The sequence below is a fragment of the Vulpes lagopus genome, chromosome 22 (genome assembly GCF_018345385.1).
Source record: "Vulpes lagopus strain Blue_001 chromosome 22, ASM1834538v1, whole genome shotgun sequence".
NCBI lineage: Eukaryota > Metazoa > Chordata > Mammalia > Carnivora > Canidae > Vulpes > Vulpes lagopus.
Genome location: NC_054845.1, coordinates 16,533,736 through 16,550,963, shown reverse-complemented (window position 1 = coordinate 16,550,963; position 17,228 = coordinate 16,533,736). Strand labels below are relative to the sequence as shown.

At 41.9% G+C, this 17,228-nt stretch overlaps 1 protein-coding gene across 3 annotated transcripts in view; it reads left to right on the top strand.

Annotated features, from left to right (window-relative positions):
- Positions 1 to 17,228, top strand: part of LOC121480574 (gamma-crystallin A) — a 58,985-nt gene that overhangs the window by 5,763 nt on the left and 35,994 nt on the right. Inside the window, exons 1-2 of one of the 3 annotated variants that reach the window (XM_041737201.1) lie at positions 4,447 to 4,931; positions 5,433 to 5,545. In XM_041737201.1, the coding sequence (XP_041593135.1) occupies positions 5,441 to 5,545 (105 nt within the window). In that variant the 5' untranslated portion in view covers positions 4,447 to 4,931; positions 5,433 to 5,440. Of the gene's footprint in view, positions 1 to 4,446; positions 4,932 to 5,432; positions 5,546 to 17,228 lie in introns of those variants that run through there. The other 2 variants (XM_041737200.1, XM_041737196.1) reach the window with 2 other exon arrangements.

Sequence of the window (17,228 nt, the reverse complement as noted above, 5' to 3'; positions counted from 1 at the left end):
TCGGGCTCCCCGCATGGAGCCTGCTTCTCCCTCTGCCTGTGTCTCTGCCTCTCTGTGTCTCTCATGAATGAATAAATAAATAAAATATTTTTAAAAAGAAAATAGCAAAAAAAAAAAAAAAATAGCCCAGACACACCTGAGAACAGTTGAATGTAAGAATGACCTTCAACTGGAATGATTTCTGAGGTTGAAATCCTTGAACTCCTTTTTTTACTACCAGAATCTATTCAGCCTAAAAACCTGTCAATGAATATATCCCCAGGAAACATCTAGCATCTTACTGGTATCCCAACACTTAAAAAATAATCTACTGTATAGAAAGTTTGGATTTCTACCAATATCTAAAGAGCTGTGTTAACAACTAATTAATTTATTACACGTTAATATATCATCTAAGTTTCTTGCTCTTTCAAATAAATAAGAAAATAAGGTTTTTTTAAAGTTGTTTTTCTGAATCTGGATGAGTGGCTCACTTAAGGGACCACCATCAAAAAAGAGAAGTCTTGGGGTGCCTGGATGGCTCCGTTGGTTAAGCATCTGCTTGGGCTCAGGGTCCTGCAGGCATCCTGCTCCTGGCTTAATGGGGAGTCTGCTTCTCCGTCTCCATCTGCCTACAGCTCTGCCTGTTTGTGCTCTCTCTCTCTCTCTCAATCTCTCTGTCAAATAAATAAAATCGGGGGGATTTAAAAAGAGAGAAGCAGGGGGAGAGAGGGAGAGAGAGAGAGAGGTCTCAAGAAGATTGCTGGTTCCAGCCAAAGGTAAGTTCAGTTATGGACAATGAATTTGAGATACGCAGAACACCCACCTGGAGATCTCAAGCAGCATTTGAGGATGAAGGATTGAAATGAGGGTCAGATGTGTGGATAATAGTTGATGTTTTGCAAACAGAAACACTCTAGGAAAAAAGTTCAAATTCAGAACAATAGATGGTTGCTGATTGGTCACATTTAGGAAGCCAGAAGAAGAATCCATGAAGGACAGAGAAGGAATAATCTGAAAGACAGATGGGGGCGGGGGGGGGGGGCAAAGAAAGTCTGGGGAAAAGCTAACTCCTATGGAAAGGGGTAGGCACACAGGTCGATGTTAGAGATCAAGGGTAAACGAAAACCAAAAAATAATCACTGGCAACTCTTGATAATCATACTTTAAAAGGCAGACTCAGATTTTTAATTAAGTGTCTTACTCATTTGTATGAAGCTTACAAGATTCCCATCTTCTCAACTGACATTCTCTGCCATCTCTCAGTAGGAACCACCTGGAACACAGGCGCTAGACTCATCAATGCAGAAACAAAGTAAAGGGCATCACATGAACATCTGAATAAAGCTCTAAGAGAACTTCAGCTCCCACTGAAACTGTAAACCTATGTATTCATTCAGCAAAAATGATTTGAGGGTCCACTGTGTGCTGGGCATTGGCCTAGGCCTGGGCACACTGTGGGGAGTTAGACTTGGAGCCGGCCCCTTGAAGCTTCATTGTATGCCATTTATCTACTACTCAGTGAGACAGAGGCCTGGCAAGATTATCTATAATCCCGGATGGGCATTTAGGGCCCATATATATAAATTATACAGGCAACTTTTATAACAAAAATATAAATCACTAGGGCACCTGAGTGGCTCAGTGGTTGAGCATCTGCCTTTGGTTTAGGTCATGATCCTGGGGTCCTGGGATCGAATCCTGCATCAGGCTGCCCACGGGGAGCCCACTTCTCCCTCTGCCTATGTCTCTGTCTCTTTCTGTGTCTCTCATGAATAAATAAACTCTTTAAATATACATGTGTACATATATATAAATCATTTATTTCAATAATTACATCAATGGCTCATGGAGGACCTGGTTTTGTCATTTATTCAAATACAAAAGGAGCAGGCACTTCTGAACTTTTTTTTTTTTTTTTTTGATATATTACCCCTTATTGATATAGCATTACTCTCAGGAGCAGGGAACATAATAAGCTTTCATAACATGCAAAAGACAGAACCCTAGACAAAATAACAAGATGAAGGAATTTTCTCCAAAGAAAGATCAAGAAAAAAAAATCACATCCAGGGATTTACTAAAACAGATACAAGCAATACATCTGAACAAGAATTCAAAACGGTAGTCATAAGGATACTAGCTGGGCTTGAAGGAAACATAGAAGACACCAGAGATATCCTTGCTGCAGATGTCAACTGGCATGTTTACGTCTTAAGCATATGTGCTAACGTTATGGAAAATAAATCAGTTACTATTTTGAGGGGAGTGGGGTAGGGTGGACTGGGCAAGAAATACAAAGAAAAGGGATGAGTGAATCCCCGCAGAGTTCTGAGATGGGGAGAGGGGGACCCACGGTCGGCATAAGAGGAAATACCACAAGGCCCCTGGAGTTCTGGAAAGGTGGTGTCCAGGCCCAGCTCAATGCAGCACTCTCAGCAATGCAGAGTCCCTTGGCCTTGGGGAGTAGGTTGTTTCTGGTCACGTGGTGCTCCATAAATGATGTTAACTCAGTCCCAGGTTCAACTTTCCAGCTTGCAAATAGACCATGTTTCAACAGTTGGCATTCAGCGGTTGTTTGGCCCTAGAACACGATTCCTTGCAGCAGCAGTGGAGTAGGGCTTCAGCTTGCAGCTGGTGGGAAGGTTGGGGGAACTCACATCCGTGCGTGTTGTCTCTTACGTGCATTTTCTTTTTCTTTTCTTAAAGATTTAATATATTCATGAGAGAGAGAGAGAGAGAGAGAGAGGCAGAGACACAGGCAGAGGGAGAAGCAGGCTCCATGCAGGGAGCCTGACGTGGGACTCGACCCAGGGTCTCCAGGATCAGGCCCTGGGCCGAAGGCCACGCTAGACCGCTGAGCCACTCGGGCTGCTCTTATGCGCGTTTCCAATTCCTTCCCACCGCCGTCTCTCTGGAGGTGGCTGAGGCCCACTAGCAAGCGGCAGAGTAGAAGGCCAACTCCCGTTTTCTCGGTGCCTCTAGATAAAATGCTTCTTAACCTTTGAACCCAAGGCAGCCCAGATGGGACGCACCAGGAGGAGAGAGCGTGCAGTTGGAGGCCCCCAGAGGGACATGCAAACGCACGTTCCTGGCCTCCACCTGCTGAATCAGGCCCTGAAGGCAGGGCTCCAGGACTCTCCAGGTTCACAAGCTGCTCTGCTGATTGTGATAAATGGGAAAATGTGAAAACTGTGGAAAGGGTTGAGGAAAAAGCCACGAGATAAAGTTACACCAGATTTTGGTTGGCGGATAGCATCCGTTTTGAAAAGAAGAAGAAGATGATGATGATGAATTGCAAGTATACAACTTAAAGGGTATTATTTACTGTATTTCCCCTTGCTGCCACCAGCAGTTTTTGTTTGTGGGAGACTTTCTCTGAGGTCTGCTTTCCAGCCTGTTTTCAGCCTCCTTTGTCACTCCCACTTCTGGACCCAGAGACCCTCTCAATCAGCTAAACCAAGAGCTCCTCTAAGAAGCTCCCCCAGGGATGGGGCAAGGAGAGACGCAGGTGCTGGGATATTTGTCCTCATTTTCAGGCAACTCTATGATATTTTCCCATCTCCTGGATACAATGCACATTTGCTTTTAAAGCCACTTCGGATGTGAAAACCTTAATGATAATAGTCATTCATCAGAGATCCATCTGGAAATACGCTACCAACACTGACAGCTACTGTGGGAAGTGTGGCAAACTCAGGTTATAGTTGAATGTTGATTTGTGATAACTCGGATAAACAGAGTTCGCACTGATGCAGGAAACTGTCCTATCATCTGTGTGTGTCTGTCTGTCTCGACCTCTGCTTTCCCCAGTATCACCCTCCACATCCCCCCTAAATCCCCTCAGTCCCACACATCAATTTCATCTCTCATTTCTGTCTAGGGATTAAGTTTTATTGATGAGGTTGGCAGGACTGAGTTAGCCATAGTGAATCCAGATGCCAAGGCAACCTCCAAAAAACCATACAGGTCAGGGGCAAGAATTGGAACCTAGGGGTTAATGATTTGGCATTTTCCAAAGCCTGAAGTTTGATGAGCTTTTCCAGATGTTTCCTGAGGGCTTTGCTGCAGCAGGATATCCCGGCCCTGCCAGGCAGCTGCAGTCAGCACCTTGGGTGAAATGGCCCCTCCTTGGTTTCTGAGGAGGCATTAGCCCTTGGAGGGAATTCAGATTCCCTGGGGATGGTCTCAGGACCCCAGGCTCCCTGTAACCAATTCTGCCTCCCTTTCTGTGGACTCTTCTCTCTAAGATTGTCTGCTGGCCTGACCCATCAGGACACTCACTGGCAGGAACAGTGTAGTCAGGAGACAAGGGTAGGTTGGGAATTGTCATTCTTTTAAAATAAATGATACAGTGAAAAGGGGGCCTTAAAGATAATTTGATTTAGCACACTCTGTGCTCAAATTGGAAACAAAGAGAAGTAAGGCTTTTGTTAATGCTGTTTATTACCAAATAACGCAAGTGTTGTTCAGGCAATAGACATTTCTCATAAAAGAACATTCCTTGACTGCAAGGAGCAGGTTAGCACCCACAAACATTTTAGCTCTAAATCTTGGTACCCATATAGAAGAAAAAAGGCTACTCCCTCTGGGCTGAGGGGGGAGGGGATAACTTAATAAAACCATCATTTATATTTAGAATGTCCATTTATCCCACAGGCAAACCAGAGGATAGAGGTCATCTAAGGATGTCTCAAGATAGAAGTCACTCTATTGCCAAGTTCCAGTGGTTCACTCTCAATCTCTGGGGATAAGATAGGAGAAGTCATTTAGTGTCATTCTGGAACTGGCCCAGGCTAAATGGGCTATTCCATATCTTGCTTGTCCTTTTCTTATAACTTGGATCGACAGTGATAATACCTGTAGCTAATATTTATCAATCTCATATAAACACTGGCCTAGATCCTTTACTTGATTACTTGTTTCCTGTTTGCAGGAGCCCTGTGATGCAGGTACTACTATTTATTTCATTTCATAGATAAAGAAACTGAGACACACAGGTGCCTGGATCACACTGATGGTACTCTGTTCATCTTTTTTTTTTAAAGATTTTATTTATTCATTTGAGAGAGAGTGAGCACAAGCAGGGGGAACAGCAGAGGGAGAGGGAGGGGCAGGCTCCCCTCTGAGCAGGGAGCCTGACAGAGGATTCGATTCCAGGACCCCAAGATCATGACCTGAGCCGAAGGTAGATGCTTAACCCACTGAGCCACCCAGGTGCCCCTCTGTTCATCTTTTGTTGCAGACTGAATTATCTGAAAACTTAGTGGCTTATAACCACATTAATTACTTTATTGTTACCCTTCACGGTTCCAGAGGTCAACTGCACTCAGCGAGGCAGTTCTCGCTTTAGAGTCTCGCTTGGGGTCACCCATGCAGTTGCAGTCAGATGGTGGCTGTGGCTGGAGTCTTGTTTCCTGTCGCGTTTCCTCACTCATGTGTCTTTTGGCTAGGATCCGAGATGGGGCTGTCATCAAGCGGCCCACACATGACCTTCCCACGTGGCCTGGACTTCCCCCCAATGCATCCTAGCTGGACTCTAAAAACAAGCATCCCTAGAGGACAGGTAAAAGCTGAATTGCCTTTAAAATGTTTTTTTTCAGTTCATTATAGACTTAATAGGAAGTTGCAAATATAGTTATAGATGAACCCTTTACTCAGCTTCCCCTAATAGTGAGGTTCTATACCTGTAGACCAAGATCATAACTAGAAAATTGACATTTGCCTGATGCTATTAATTAGGTTATAAATTTATTCTGTTTCACCACAGTCAATGGTTCTCCATCTCTATAGTTTTGTCATCTTAAGAATGCTACATAAATCAAATTATATAGTATGTTACCTCTTGAGATTGGCTTTTTCACTACACCTAATGCCCTTTGGATCCATCCAATTGTGAATGCATCAATAGTGTGTTCCTTTTATTGCTGAGTAATAGTCCCAGTGTGCCTGTTAAGACCCGGTCTTGGAAGCCACATTGTTTCACTTCTACAGTAATTACAGTCCTGTCCAGATTCAAGAGTAAAAATCCACCCCCTCCCCACATTGATGAGAGTAGTGTTGATACTCCCTTCCAAGAAAGAGTATGAAGGACAGGAGAACTGTTGTGGCCACCTGGGAAAATATAACCCACCACAGACGGTAAAATGGCAAAGGTGGAATTCAAACCCAGATAGTATGACTCTAGAGTCCCTATTTTTAGGGTGAGAACCTGTGTGTTCTTTCCACAACAATGGGAATGAAATCATTGCAAAGTTAATTGGCTATAAATATTTCTTAGAATATACAACATTAATTTTATTTAATTTATAGAATTTGGAGATAAATAGGAAAGGTTGGCAAAACCAGAATCCTACATGTTCACTGGGGAAAACTGCTGGTAAGAAACATTTAGTTGAGTACCCTGGAGGTAAAAAGACAGATCTTACTCCTTTTTCATTCTACGGAACTTCTGACCACCTAGCTTTCTGTTTACTAGAAATACTCCGTGTTTACTACTCAGGAAAATCTTCATATTCACTGAAGTTAGAACCACACTTTTATTCTATAGATTTCCTAAAGGGCCCTATCTTTGCTAGGTGGATTATCTAGGATGCTTTACTAACAGGAAAAAAAAAATCCCAGAACAACAGCATTGCTACTACCCCAAATAACTTGATCCTCCATGGAGCCATCTCTAGCCTTTAGTCACCTTCCATAGTGAATTGGAAAAAGCCCTTCCACTGGGCAGATGCATCTCATGGTTTAGACTCTGTTGCTCTGAAATAATAGAAAACATATGTCTTGGTCTCTGCCCCCTAGTTCCTGGCACAGAGCTCCTAAAACACTTGTAATTTCATAAGTGAAAAGAACACGAGGAGTGTCTTTTATTCTAATTCTGGTCTTTGATCCTGAATCCTGACACAGAGCTCCTAAATTCTCTGGAATTTCCAGGATGATAGGAGTGTCTTTTGTTCTAATGAGGCAACTTTGGTTGAGCTCCTGTATGGGACTGGTCTCCAGAAACACCAAGCTGTGATCAACTGCTTGGAACTTTCAGCTCCATTCGGCACTCTCTGGAGAGGGGCTACAAATTGAGTTAATGGTTGGTCATGCCTACTTGATAAAGCCTCCATGAAAACCCCCAAAATTTATGGTGTGGGAGCTTCTGAATTAGTGAACATGTGGAGATTTAGGGAGAATGGTGCTCTCAGAGAAGTCATGGAAGCTCCCTGGCCTTCCCCACATAACCTACTCTATGCATCTCTTGCATCTGACTGTTCCTGAGTTGTATCTCTTAAACAGGTAATGTAGTAAAAACAAACAAACAAACAAAAAAAACAATTTTCCCGAGTTCTGTGAGCTACACCAGCAAATTAATTGAATTCGGGGGTGGGGTGGGGTCATAGGTTTACAACCAGTTGGTGAGAAGCACGGGTAATGAACAACTGGACTTGTGACTGACATCTGGAGTAGGAGCAATCTGGTGACACTAAGTCTTTAACCTACAAGATCTAATACTATTTCCAGGTAGATAGGATTGGACTTGAGTTAAATTTGTGGGACACCTGGTCAGTGTCTGCTGAGAATTGGAGAATTTGTTAGTTGGGGGGTGGGGTTGGGGAATACCACACACTGAAGTTGCATTCACCAAAGCTCAGCTCACAATCCTGGTAGCCTTGTCACTCAACCTTTTTTCCACTGGTTCCATAAACATTGCCTATCATGAGACAAGAGCTTTGCCAGTTGCTAGAGGTCCAAGAGCATTCACACTGTCCATGGGAAGCTTGTAGGCTGCAGGAGAAGCAAGCCAAGTAAGTGGAGAACACAACATAATATCATAAATATCAGCAGACATGACCTGGAGGCCTCAGGGGGAAGCATAACCTAATGAGGGGTAGGGAAATGGCTCTCAGGGAACACTTCCCAGTGAGTTCCCTGAGCTGAATTTTGAAGTTTAAGTTTTGGCAAATAGGACTTAGCCAAGGGAATGGGGGTGAAGAAAGATAATGGCAGGCAGGGACCCTAGTAGTGAGCAGGGATCACACAATGGGACTCAGGGCCACTGTTCGCTCTATAGAGACTTTTGTACAATTTTAGGAAATGGTCTCTCTGTCCCCTGAAATGTCTTAGGAAAAGCACCTGTATTAATTTTCTAGTGCTACAGCAACAAATTACCACAAACTTGGTGGCTTAAAACAAGAGAATTTATTCTCATAGTTGGGAAAGCCAGAAGTCTAAAATCCAACTGTCAGCAAGACTGGTTTCCTCTGGAGGGTCTGAAGGAGAATCCATTCCCTACCTCCCTCTTATCTTCTGATACTTGCCAACAATCCTTGGCTTTCCATGGCTTGTAGACCTAACTTGAGCAATTATTGCTCAGACTAACTGAGCAATCATTGCTCTAATCTTCACCCCCATTTTTTTTGTTAAGAAATACTTTGTTATGTTTCTCTTCCCTGTCTATGTCTTTCTCTCTTCTTAAAAGAATACTTGTCACTGAATCTAGGGCACACCCAGTTAATCTAGCATTATCCCATCTCGAGATCCTTGACTTAATGCTATCTGCAAAGATCCTTTTGCCAAACAAGGTCACACATTCATGAATACCAGAAGTTAGGACTTTGACTTCTTTTGGGGGACCACAACCCAACCCACTACAACCCTCTTGGTGCATGAGGTGGGATCTAGAGCAGGGCACAATCTTTGCCCTGGCCCTGCTAAGTTGAGCTCTATCTACCCGCCCTCTAGGGTTAAAGCGTGAGCCTAAGATGAAAATTCCAGTCTCTGTTATTCCAGAGCTTGTGTTGACCACTTGCTGCATCCATTTCTCCAAAGACAAATAAAAAGTACTCTTAAAAGCAGTCTGCATGGGGCACCTGGGTGGTTCAGTCAGTTGGGCTTCTGCCCTTTGGTTCAGGTCATGGTCCATGGTCCCAGGATTGACTCCTGCATCGGGCTCTCTGCTCAGTAGGGAGTCTGCTTCTCCTTCTGCTCCTCACCCTGTGCTGCTCCTCACCCTCCTCACCCTCTCTCTCTCTCTCTCTCTCTCTCTCTCTTAAATAAATAAAATATTTAAAAAACAAACGATCTGCAGAACTTACCAACTCTTCACTCTAAGTTGGAACCCTGTCAGGAATGAGACTAGGCCCTGTTCAAATGGTAACAGAGGGCCACCTGGGTGGTTCAGTTAGGCATCTGACTCTTGGTTTTGGCTCAGGTCATGATCTCAGGGCCCTGAGATTGAGCCCCATATTGGGTCTCCATGCTCAGCAGAGAGTCTATTTGAGGATTCTCTCTCCCTCTGATCCTACCCCATTTGTGTGAGCTTCTCTCGCCCTCAAAAAAAAAATCTTGATTTTTAAGTTTTCAGATTTTATTTATTTGAGAGAAAGAGAGCACGAGTGTAGGAAGGGGCAGAGGGAGAGGCAAAAGCAGGCTTTCCACTGAGCAGGGAGCCTGACATGGGACTCAATCTCAGAACCCGGGAATCATGACCTGAGCTGAAGGCTGAGGCTTAACTAACTGAGCCACCCAGGTGCCCCTAAATAAAATATTTCTTTTTAAATGGTAGAAGAAAAGTTGGATTTAACCAAGCAAATAATAAACTAGGGAATGTGTAACTAGAAACTTAAGAAATGGAAACCTGAATAGAAAAACTAGAGAAAAATTCCTTTCACTAAGTTCTTTACATTTTTTTCAGACTAATGTGTATACTACTATGAACCAGTGGCTACAATAGTGAGTTCATTCAATCTAAACCCTGTGGTGGAGAGGTTTACAGCAGAGTGTTTGTCATCCCTGTCATCTTTCTGAATGATCTTCTTTATAGAACTCCACTTTCAGAGCATTGCCCAATAGTACATGCCCTTAGAATTAGCATCAAGTCTATAAAAAATTATAAATAAGCAATGAATGGACTGGGATGGTATTTATTATTATACAGAAAGGGTGATTTATGCATTCAGCAATCAAATCTTAGAGCTCATGTCTGGAAAATTACTTAGTTCATTTACTTACCAAAGCCCGTGTCCAAGAATATTTTTTCAATAAAACCTTTCATTTTACAACCACGCAGCAGCCATCCCCAGAAATTGTGGTTTAAAAAAAAACTAGCCTAAAGATTTGAGATATGGCAATCTAGTAACCTAAAGGTTCTGAATCCTTTATTAGAACCTTGAGCCAGATTTCAGGTGTTAGAAATGTCACAAGGGGTATATTCTGCATATTACAAACCACCTGCAGAAAGCTCCAGAACAGTTCCCCATACTCAAACACAATATTTTTACAACCAAACATTGAAGCTTCTTATTATGGGACAGATTAAAAACTATAGCCTTGGGATGCTTGGGTGGCTTAGAGGTTGAGCACCTGCCTTTGGCTCAGGGCATGATCCCACAGTGCCTGGATCAAGTCCCACATCGGGCTCCCTGCATGGAGCCTGCTTCTCCCTCTGCCTGTGTCTGCCTCTCTCTGTGTGTCTCTCATGGATAAATAAATAAAATCTTAAAAAAAATAAAAACTATAGCCTCATGTCAGTTCAGATTAGATTATTAAAAACCCTTTCAGCTTTCAGAACTTCTCAGATTTTAAAATTGTAGAAGAGGCATTGTAGACAAGTAGGTAATATTTCACCTCTTCTTGAAGAAAATAATGATTACCTAAAGCTTATGCAACCACGGCAGGCACGTCCTCCTCCACCCATGCCATCCCTCCAGCCCAGCCCCTGATAATGGACTAGGTAGTTTGAACTCTTGTTATCCTTTGACCACATCCAGAAGCCACGCAATCTGTGGTACATTTGGAACTAGGACCCTATCATTCCAGATTTCCAATCCTAAATTTATTAATTTCTTATGCATTAAAATTACTGTAAGTAATTTGTGTGCCTATAATTTTACAATTAAAAGTGGGAATTCATTTTTTTTTAGGCACGGGACATAAAAGATTTTTTATTTTTTTAAAGATTTTATTTTATATATTTATTCATGAGAGACACACAAAGAGAAGCAGAGACACAGGCAGAGGGAGAAGCGGGCTCCATGCAAGGAGCCCGATGTGGGACTCAATTCTGGGACCAGGATTACACCCTGAGCCAAAGGCAGGTGCTCAACTGCTGAGCCACCCAGGCATCCCAGAAGATTTTTTAATAAATGGAAAGATGTAGCATATTTGCACATGGTAAGTCAATATTATAAATGTGCCAGGGATTCACAAATTTAAAAGTGGGATGCATTTTTCAATCAAAAGCCAAATGGGATTGGGGAGAAAATTTGGAAAAGCAATTAAAGTCTGTTGGGAAGAAAAACTTGCAAGAACACTCAAGAAAATTTGGTAAGAGAATAAAGAAGTAATAGCATTAACAGTTATAAAATAATCAATCAACAATGAGGTGCTAGTACAAGAATAGAGATTCATTCATTTTGTCATCTATTATTTCAACAGGATCTTTTAAGAACTTATTCTGTGCCAAGCTCTAGAGAAACAGCAAGAAACAAGACGGATAGGGTTCCCTTCTCATGAAGCACATATTCTAGCAGGGGAATCAAGTATGAAAAACCCATTGCCGTAGTCTTTGATAAAAACGAGGAAGGGAGTGAGTATGGTGGTTGTGTCAGATCAGGTCCTCTGGGAAGCTTCAACAGATTCATGAAGAAAGCCAAGAAGCCAACTGCAATATGTAAAAGAATTTGGCATTTACTACGAACATTTCCGGCATGTTTTAAACAGAAAAAAAAAATTAAAAATAGAATAAACCAGCTTTAAGCTAAAATTTAGGCCATGTAATTAAAAACAAAAATATCCAAAAGAATATATCTCAATGAGTTTACTTAAAGAGTTCCCTTTGAGATAATGCCATAATATTCAGACAGGGCCATAACATCACACATATGTAGGCAAATTCTTGTAGAACTTCCTTTGGAGCCTGCTGATAAGCCTTGCTGGCATTTCCAGAATAATAATTTGGAAAATTATTCAGAATTTACTCCCAACTTCATTTCCTAAACTCTCACCTCCAAAGGATAGTTTTTTTGTTTTTTGTTTTTTTTTTAAGAGGGAGAGAGGGCATAGGGAGGGGGCAGAGAGAGGCAGAGAAAGAGAATCTTAAGCAGGCTCTAGGCCCAGTGCAGAGCTCAAAGCAGGGCGTGATCTCACGACTCTGAGATCATGACCTAAGCTGAAATCAAGAGTCAGATACTTAACTAACTGAGCCATGCAGGTGCCCTCAAAGGATAAAGATTGATCTGGGCTGAGGTTATTTGTTACCAGTGTTGAGGTTTTTATTTTGAAGAAAATAATCCTTTTTGGAGATTAGGAATTAAAGTTATCTCATTGCCAATCTTAAGATATAAACTTCATCTTTTCAGAGATGTCAAGGGTCAAATGTATTTTCCCCTAATTAAATGATAAAATAAAAGCATTTTGTTGGTCAAAACTTACCCCATTAAAAAAAAAAAAAAAACTTACCCCATTAAAAAAATAATAAAACTCTTTATCTTTCTGGTTCTTACATATTTCATTTTGTGCTTTATCTGTTCTGTAACATTAGTAGGTTGAATATACAGGCATAGAAGACATTCAGACAATGTCCTTATCCTTCCAAAGAAAGAAGGTTTTAAAGAGCAGAAAGTTTTCTTTGATATACTTTTCTGAAATCTCTATAATGTTCCAACAAATGTGCATTAATTCTATAATTAGAAAATAAGATTCTAAAAACAGGGGCGCCTACGTGGCCCGGTCAGTTAAGCATCCGACTCTTGGTTTCAGCTCAAGTTGTGATCTCAGGGTCGTGGAATCAAGCTCCGTGTCAGGCTCTGTGCTCAGCGTGCAATCTGTTTGAGATCCTCTGCCTCTCCTTTTCCCTCTGCCTCTCCTCCTGCTCGCTTTTTCTCTCTAAAATTGATAAATACAATTTGTTTTAAAATTTTTTTTTTGTATTTATTTATGATAGTCACAGAGAGATAGAGAGAGAGGCAGAAACACAGGCAGAGGGAGAAGCAGGCTCCATGCACCGGGAGCCCGACGTGGGATTCGATCCCGGGTCTCCAGGATCGCGCCCTGGGCCAAAGGCAGGCGCCAAACCGCTGGGCCACCCAGGGATCCCTACAATTTGTTTTAAAAAAGAAAAAAAAGATAGTAAAAACAGAACACTCCAAATACCTTGCTATTATTAATCAATTGCCACAAGACTGGCAAATCATTTTTCATGTCGTTTCAACAATAGCCTCATATGCCAAAGAGCATTTAGCAGTCCACATGTATCAACTCAGAAAAGATAGTCTCTACTGATAGTTTTTCAGGCAACAGAGAGGTACAGACCCCCCAGAATAAAGAGGTAAACTCAGAGCTGTATGACGGCACATTTCCAAACCAGAATGCTGAATTTCTTCTAACCCCTTTTGGAATTCTTGAAGCACATCTAAGCTGATGTTATTCCAGACTCTAATATCATTTATATCAGTGGAAGGTTTATTGCTAACTTCAGCAGGAATACTGAGATGAATATAAAACACATCTTTGTGGAAAACACAGTTACATTCCAGGCACGAGGGCCTAGATTGTACTGTTTAGTATCAGCAGAAGTGACTCTGAGTTCTACCCTTAAGGATGACATGAAGGTTGCCAATCATAGTATCATGGTATCCAAAATGCTACCATAATGAAGCCTCCCTGTGCATTGACAGGATGCTGAGGCTTCCAGAAGTTCCCTATAAATGGAAAAATGCCATTGCCCTCTATGACAAGCTCACGCTCAGCTCATTGCCTGGAAGGCAAGAAATAGAGATGTTACAGCTACTCTGGGTCACAGAAAAGAGGTGTGACACCAGAGAAAGATGATGCCCAAGACCATCTTCAGGTTTCACAGGTTTTCTAAGTTTGGCCCGAAGTCCTGGCAGGGTGGTAGGACAACCAGTTGGAAGGAGCTGCGGCCAACACTCCCAATCACCCCTAAAGTACAGAGAGTAGACACAGAGTTCCTGCACCCTCCTGAGTCTTGGCTGCTACCAGGCTCAGACCAGCCAGAAGCAAACCTGGCCAGGTAATCACAAAGTTTTCTTTAATGCTGAGGTCAGAGCTAAACACAAAAGCTTCATTAACAACTTTGTTTGACATTTGTATACACTCCTGGCTTGACCACATGAGCCTGACATCACCACTTCTGTACACCCAGAGCCACCAATTTAAAATGTCCCAGTCTTGATGGGGTGCCAGTGGCATACAGCTGGGTACCCACTGATGTCATCACGCTTTGTAAAAGCACCATTTCCATATGTTTCTCTCTTAGTGCCTTGATTCTCTTTTCAAAGATAGATGTTATGTCTGAATCCTGCAGAGCCACAAACAGTGCTTGTCACATGGCTGTAGAGATTGGTTGATTTACGATGCTGGAAAGCACAAATTCTAGATCTAATCATGGTTGGGCATAATTATCCCTGTTTCTTGGATATCTTCTCTTCGGAATAGTTTTTGTATCAAGCTAACCTGTGACAACTTTAATCCTAAGGGACATCTCTTCTACGTTATCTAAAACAGAGACGGCAGAATGGAAGTGAGAGAGGCTTCAGTATAGTCCTCACTCGGCCAGCTGACTTAAGACACAAGTCAGTGAAAACAGCCACATTCTTTCTAGAAACTATAATCAAACTCCAGAGGGAAGGCAAAATATCATGAGGTATGGGTCATGTGATCTTGAAGAAAATAGGGGAAGAAATATGAGGAGGACAGAGAAAGGGGAGGGAAGGAAAAATGGAGAGAAGGAAGAGAGATTTCCATCCCTTCCTATCCCTCACCCTTGCTCTTGGCTCTTAATAGGTTAGGGAGCCTAGGGTTGCCAGATTTAGCCCCTGAAAATACAGGCTGCCCAGTTAAATTTGAATTTCGGATAAATGCTGAATAATTTTTTAGTAAAGTACACCCAGATGGAATATGTGAGTTATACTAAAAAAAGGTATTTGTTGTTTATCACAATAAACTGGTGCAAACTGAATTATGGTGAGACCCACCAGGATTTTGAAATAAGACAAATGTAGGTTGAATCTTGCACAATTACTTATTAGTCATGAAGCTCTGGGCATGTCATATAGCCGCTTGGAGCTTCAGTGTCACATCTTAAAATGAGGAAATGGCATGCCTTCATAGGGTTGTCATGGGGTTTAGAAATAAGCATATACTACAACTAGCAAGTGCTCGACAAATGCTCTGGATAATTCAGTTAAACTGTTGTTATGTCTGCTGCCTCCCCCTCCTACTTCTGAGTCTAATATGTCTCTAAACTCCACATATTTTTATACCCATCCTCCTTCCTCATTACCACTCCACTTTGCAAGTTCATTTTCTACAGCTTTTTCCCCACTATGGAAAATGCATTTTTATAAAGTGCCATCGAATGTCATAAAGACTATGACATTTTAATTCCCCAACTCAGGAAAGATGGCAGGTCTTGCGGAGTTGAGAGTGGGGTTATTCCAGGGACAAGAGAGGACAGCAGACTTAGAGGGACTTAGCAGTCGCAGAATAGCAGCTTATTCCTCAAACATACAACAGTAAGGACACTACTCACTGGAGGTAAACTAGGAGTTGGTCAGGTCTCTCCTCCTACCTAGGTTCTGGGAAAGCTAAAGGGAATGATTTTTTTAAGATAAAAAAAATGGCTTCAGTTTCCCCTGCTTGCATTTTAATGAGGAGGGAAAGGCTTTTCCCCCTAACAGTCCAGGTCAGGTCTCTCCTCCTACCTAGGTTCTGGGAAAGCTAAAGGGAATGATTTTTTAAGATAAAAAAAAAAAAAAAAAAAAGGCTTCAGTTTCCCCTGCCTGCATCTTTAACGAGGAGGGAAAGGCTTTTCCCCCTAACAGTCCAGGTCAGATTTACACCTGACCTACTAACTGCTGTAACCACACTATGGGCAGAACACAGACTACTGCTGAGGCTAGCAAGCATGCCTTGCAAGTATTATTAATCAAAGAATCATTATGAAAGAAACCTCACAGGCATGAAAGGAAATGCTTCCCTCAGAAACCACAAGTGCACAAAGCTTGTTTCTTCTTCTGGATCAGAATCTGCAACTGAGAAGTTGAAAGACTGCTTTCAATAGCCCAAGAGTCCAAAGTACTCTGAAATATTTGCCAAAATCGCTGCTTGGCTGTTCAGGCAAAATCCTGGTGATCTTCCAAGTGCACCCAAAGAATCATCTGATAGTCAGACTCTACATTCGGTGTCAGAGGAAGGGGAAATGGAGATAGCCATTCTAATGATTTCTGTCAATATTAAAATGTACTTATCCCTGGATTCGGCAAATCCACTGCAAACAATCTATCTTAAGGACACATGAATTCACAAATTTAAATATATTTTTATTTAGGTAAAAATGCTGCTGCAGAATTGCTTACTGTAGCAAGCAATTAGAAACAACCTAAATGTCTCTTTTTAAAGGAACAGTTGAATATATTATGATGTAAAATTATGGGACACCCACAGCAATTAAAAGTAATGAGGTAGATTTATGCATCCCAGTAAGGAGAGCTTTCTAAGGGGTGTTTAAGGGGTTAGGGAAACTACATAGAATATCACTATAATCCCATTGCGCTAAAAGAAACAAATGCCGCCACTATTTCTATACTTACCTATGTATGTAAAGACAGGATAATGTCCTCAGTGACACATACTGAAATGTTCAGAGAGCTTACAACTAGAGAAAAAAACTGCTGGGGAAATGGAGGGAGCCTGTAACATGTGACTCAGTATTCCTCGATACCATTAGAGCTTTTAGCAAGAGTGTATTTGAGCATTGCTTGAATCATTTTAACTAACTGCTTTTAAAAAGAAATGTAAGCATAATTAAGTTAACTGGTGCAACCACTCTGGAAAACAGCATGGAGTTTCCTTAAGAAGTTAAAAATAGAGATCCCTGGGTGGTGCAGTGGTTTAGCGCCTGCCTTTGGCCCAGGGCGCGATCCTCGAGACCCAGGATCGAATCCCACGTCGGGCTCCCGCTGCATGGAGCCTGCTTCTCCCTCTGCCTATGTCTCTGCGCCCCTCTCTCTCTCTCTCTCTCTGTGTGTGTAACTATCATAAATAAATAAAAATTTTTTAAAAAGAAGTTAAAAATAGAGCTACAATAGAGTACCCTAATTGTACTACTAGGTATTTATCCAAAGGATAAAAAAATACTGATTCGAAGGGGCACATGTACCCCAATATTTATAGCACATGTGCCCCAGTGTCCATAATAGCCAAAATATGGGAGGAGCCCAAATGTCTATCACAAATGA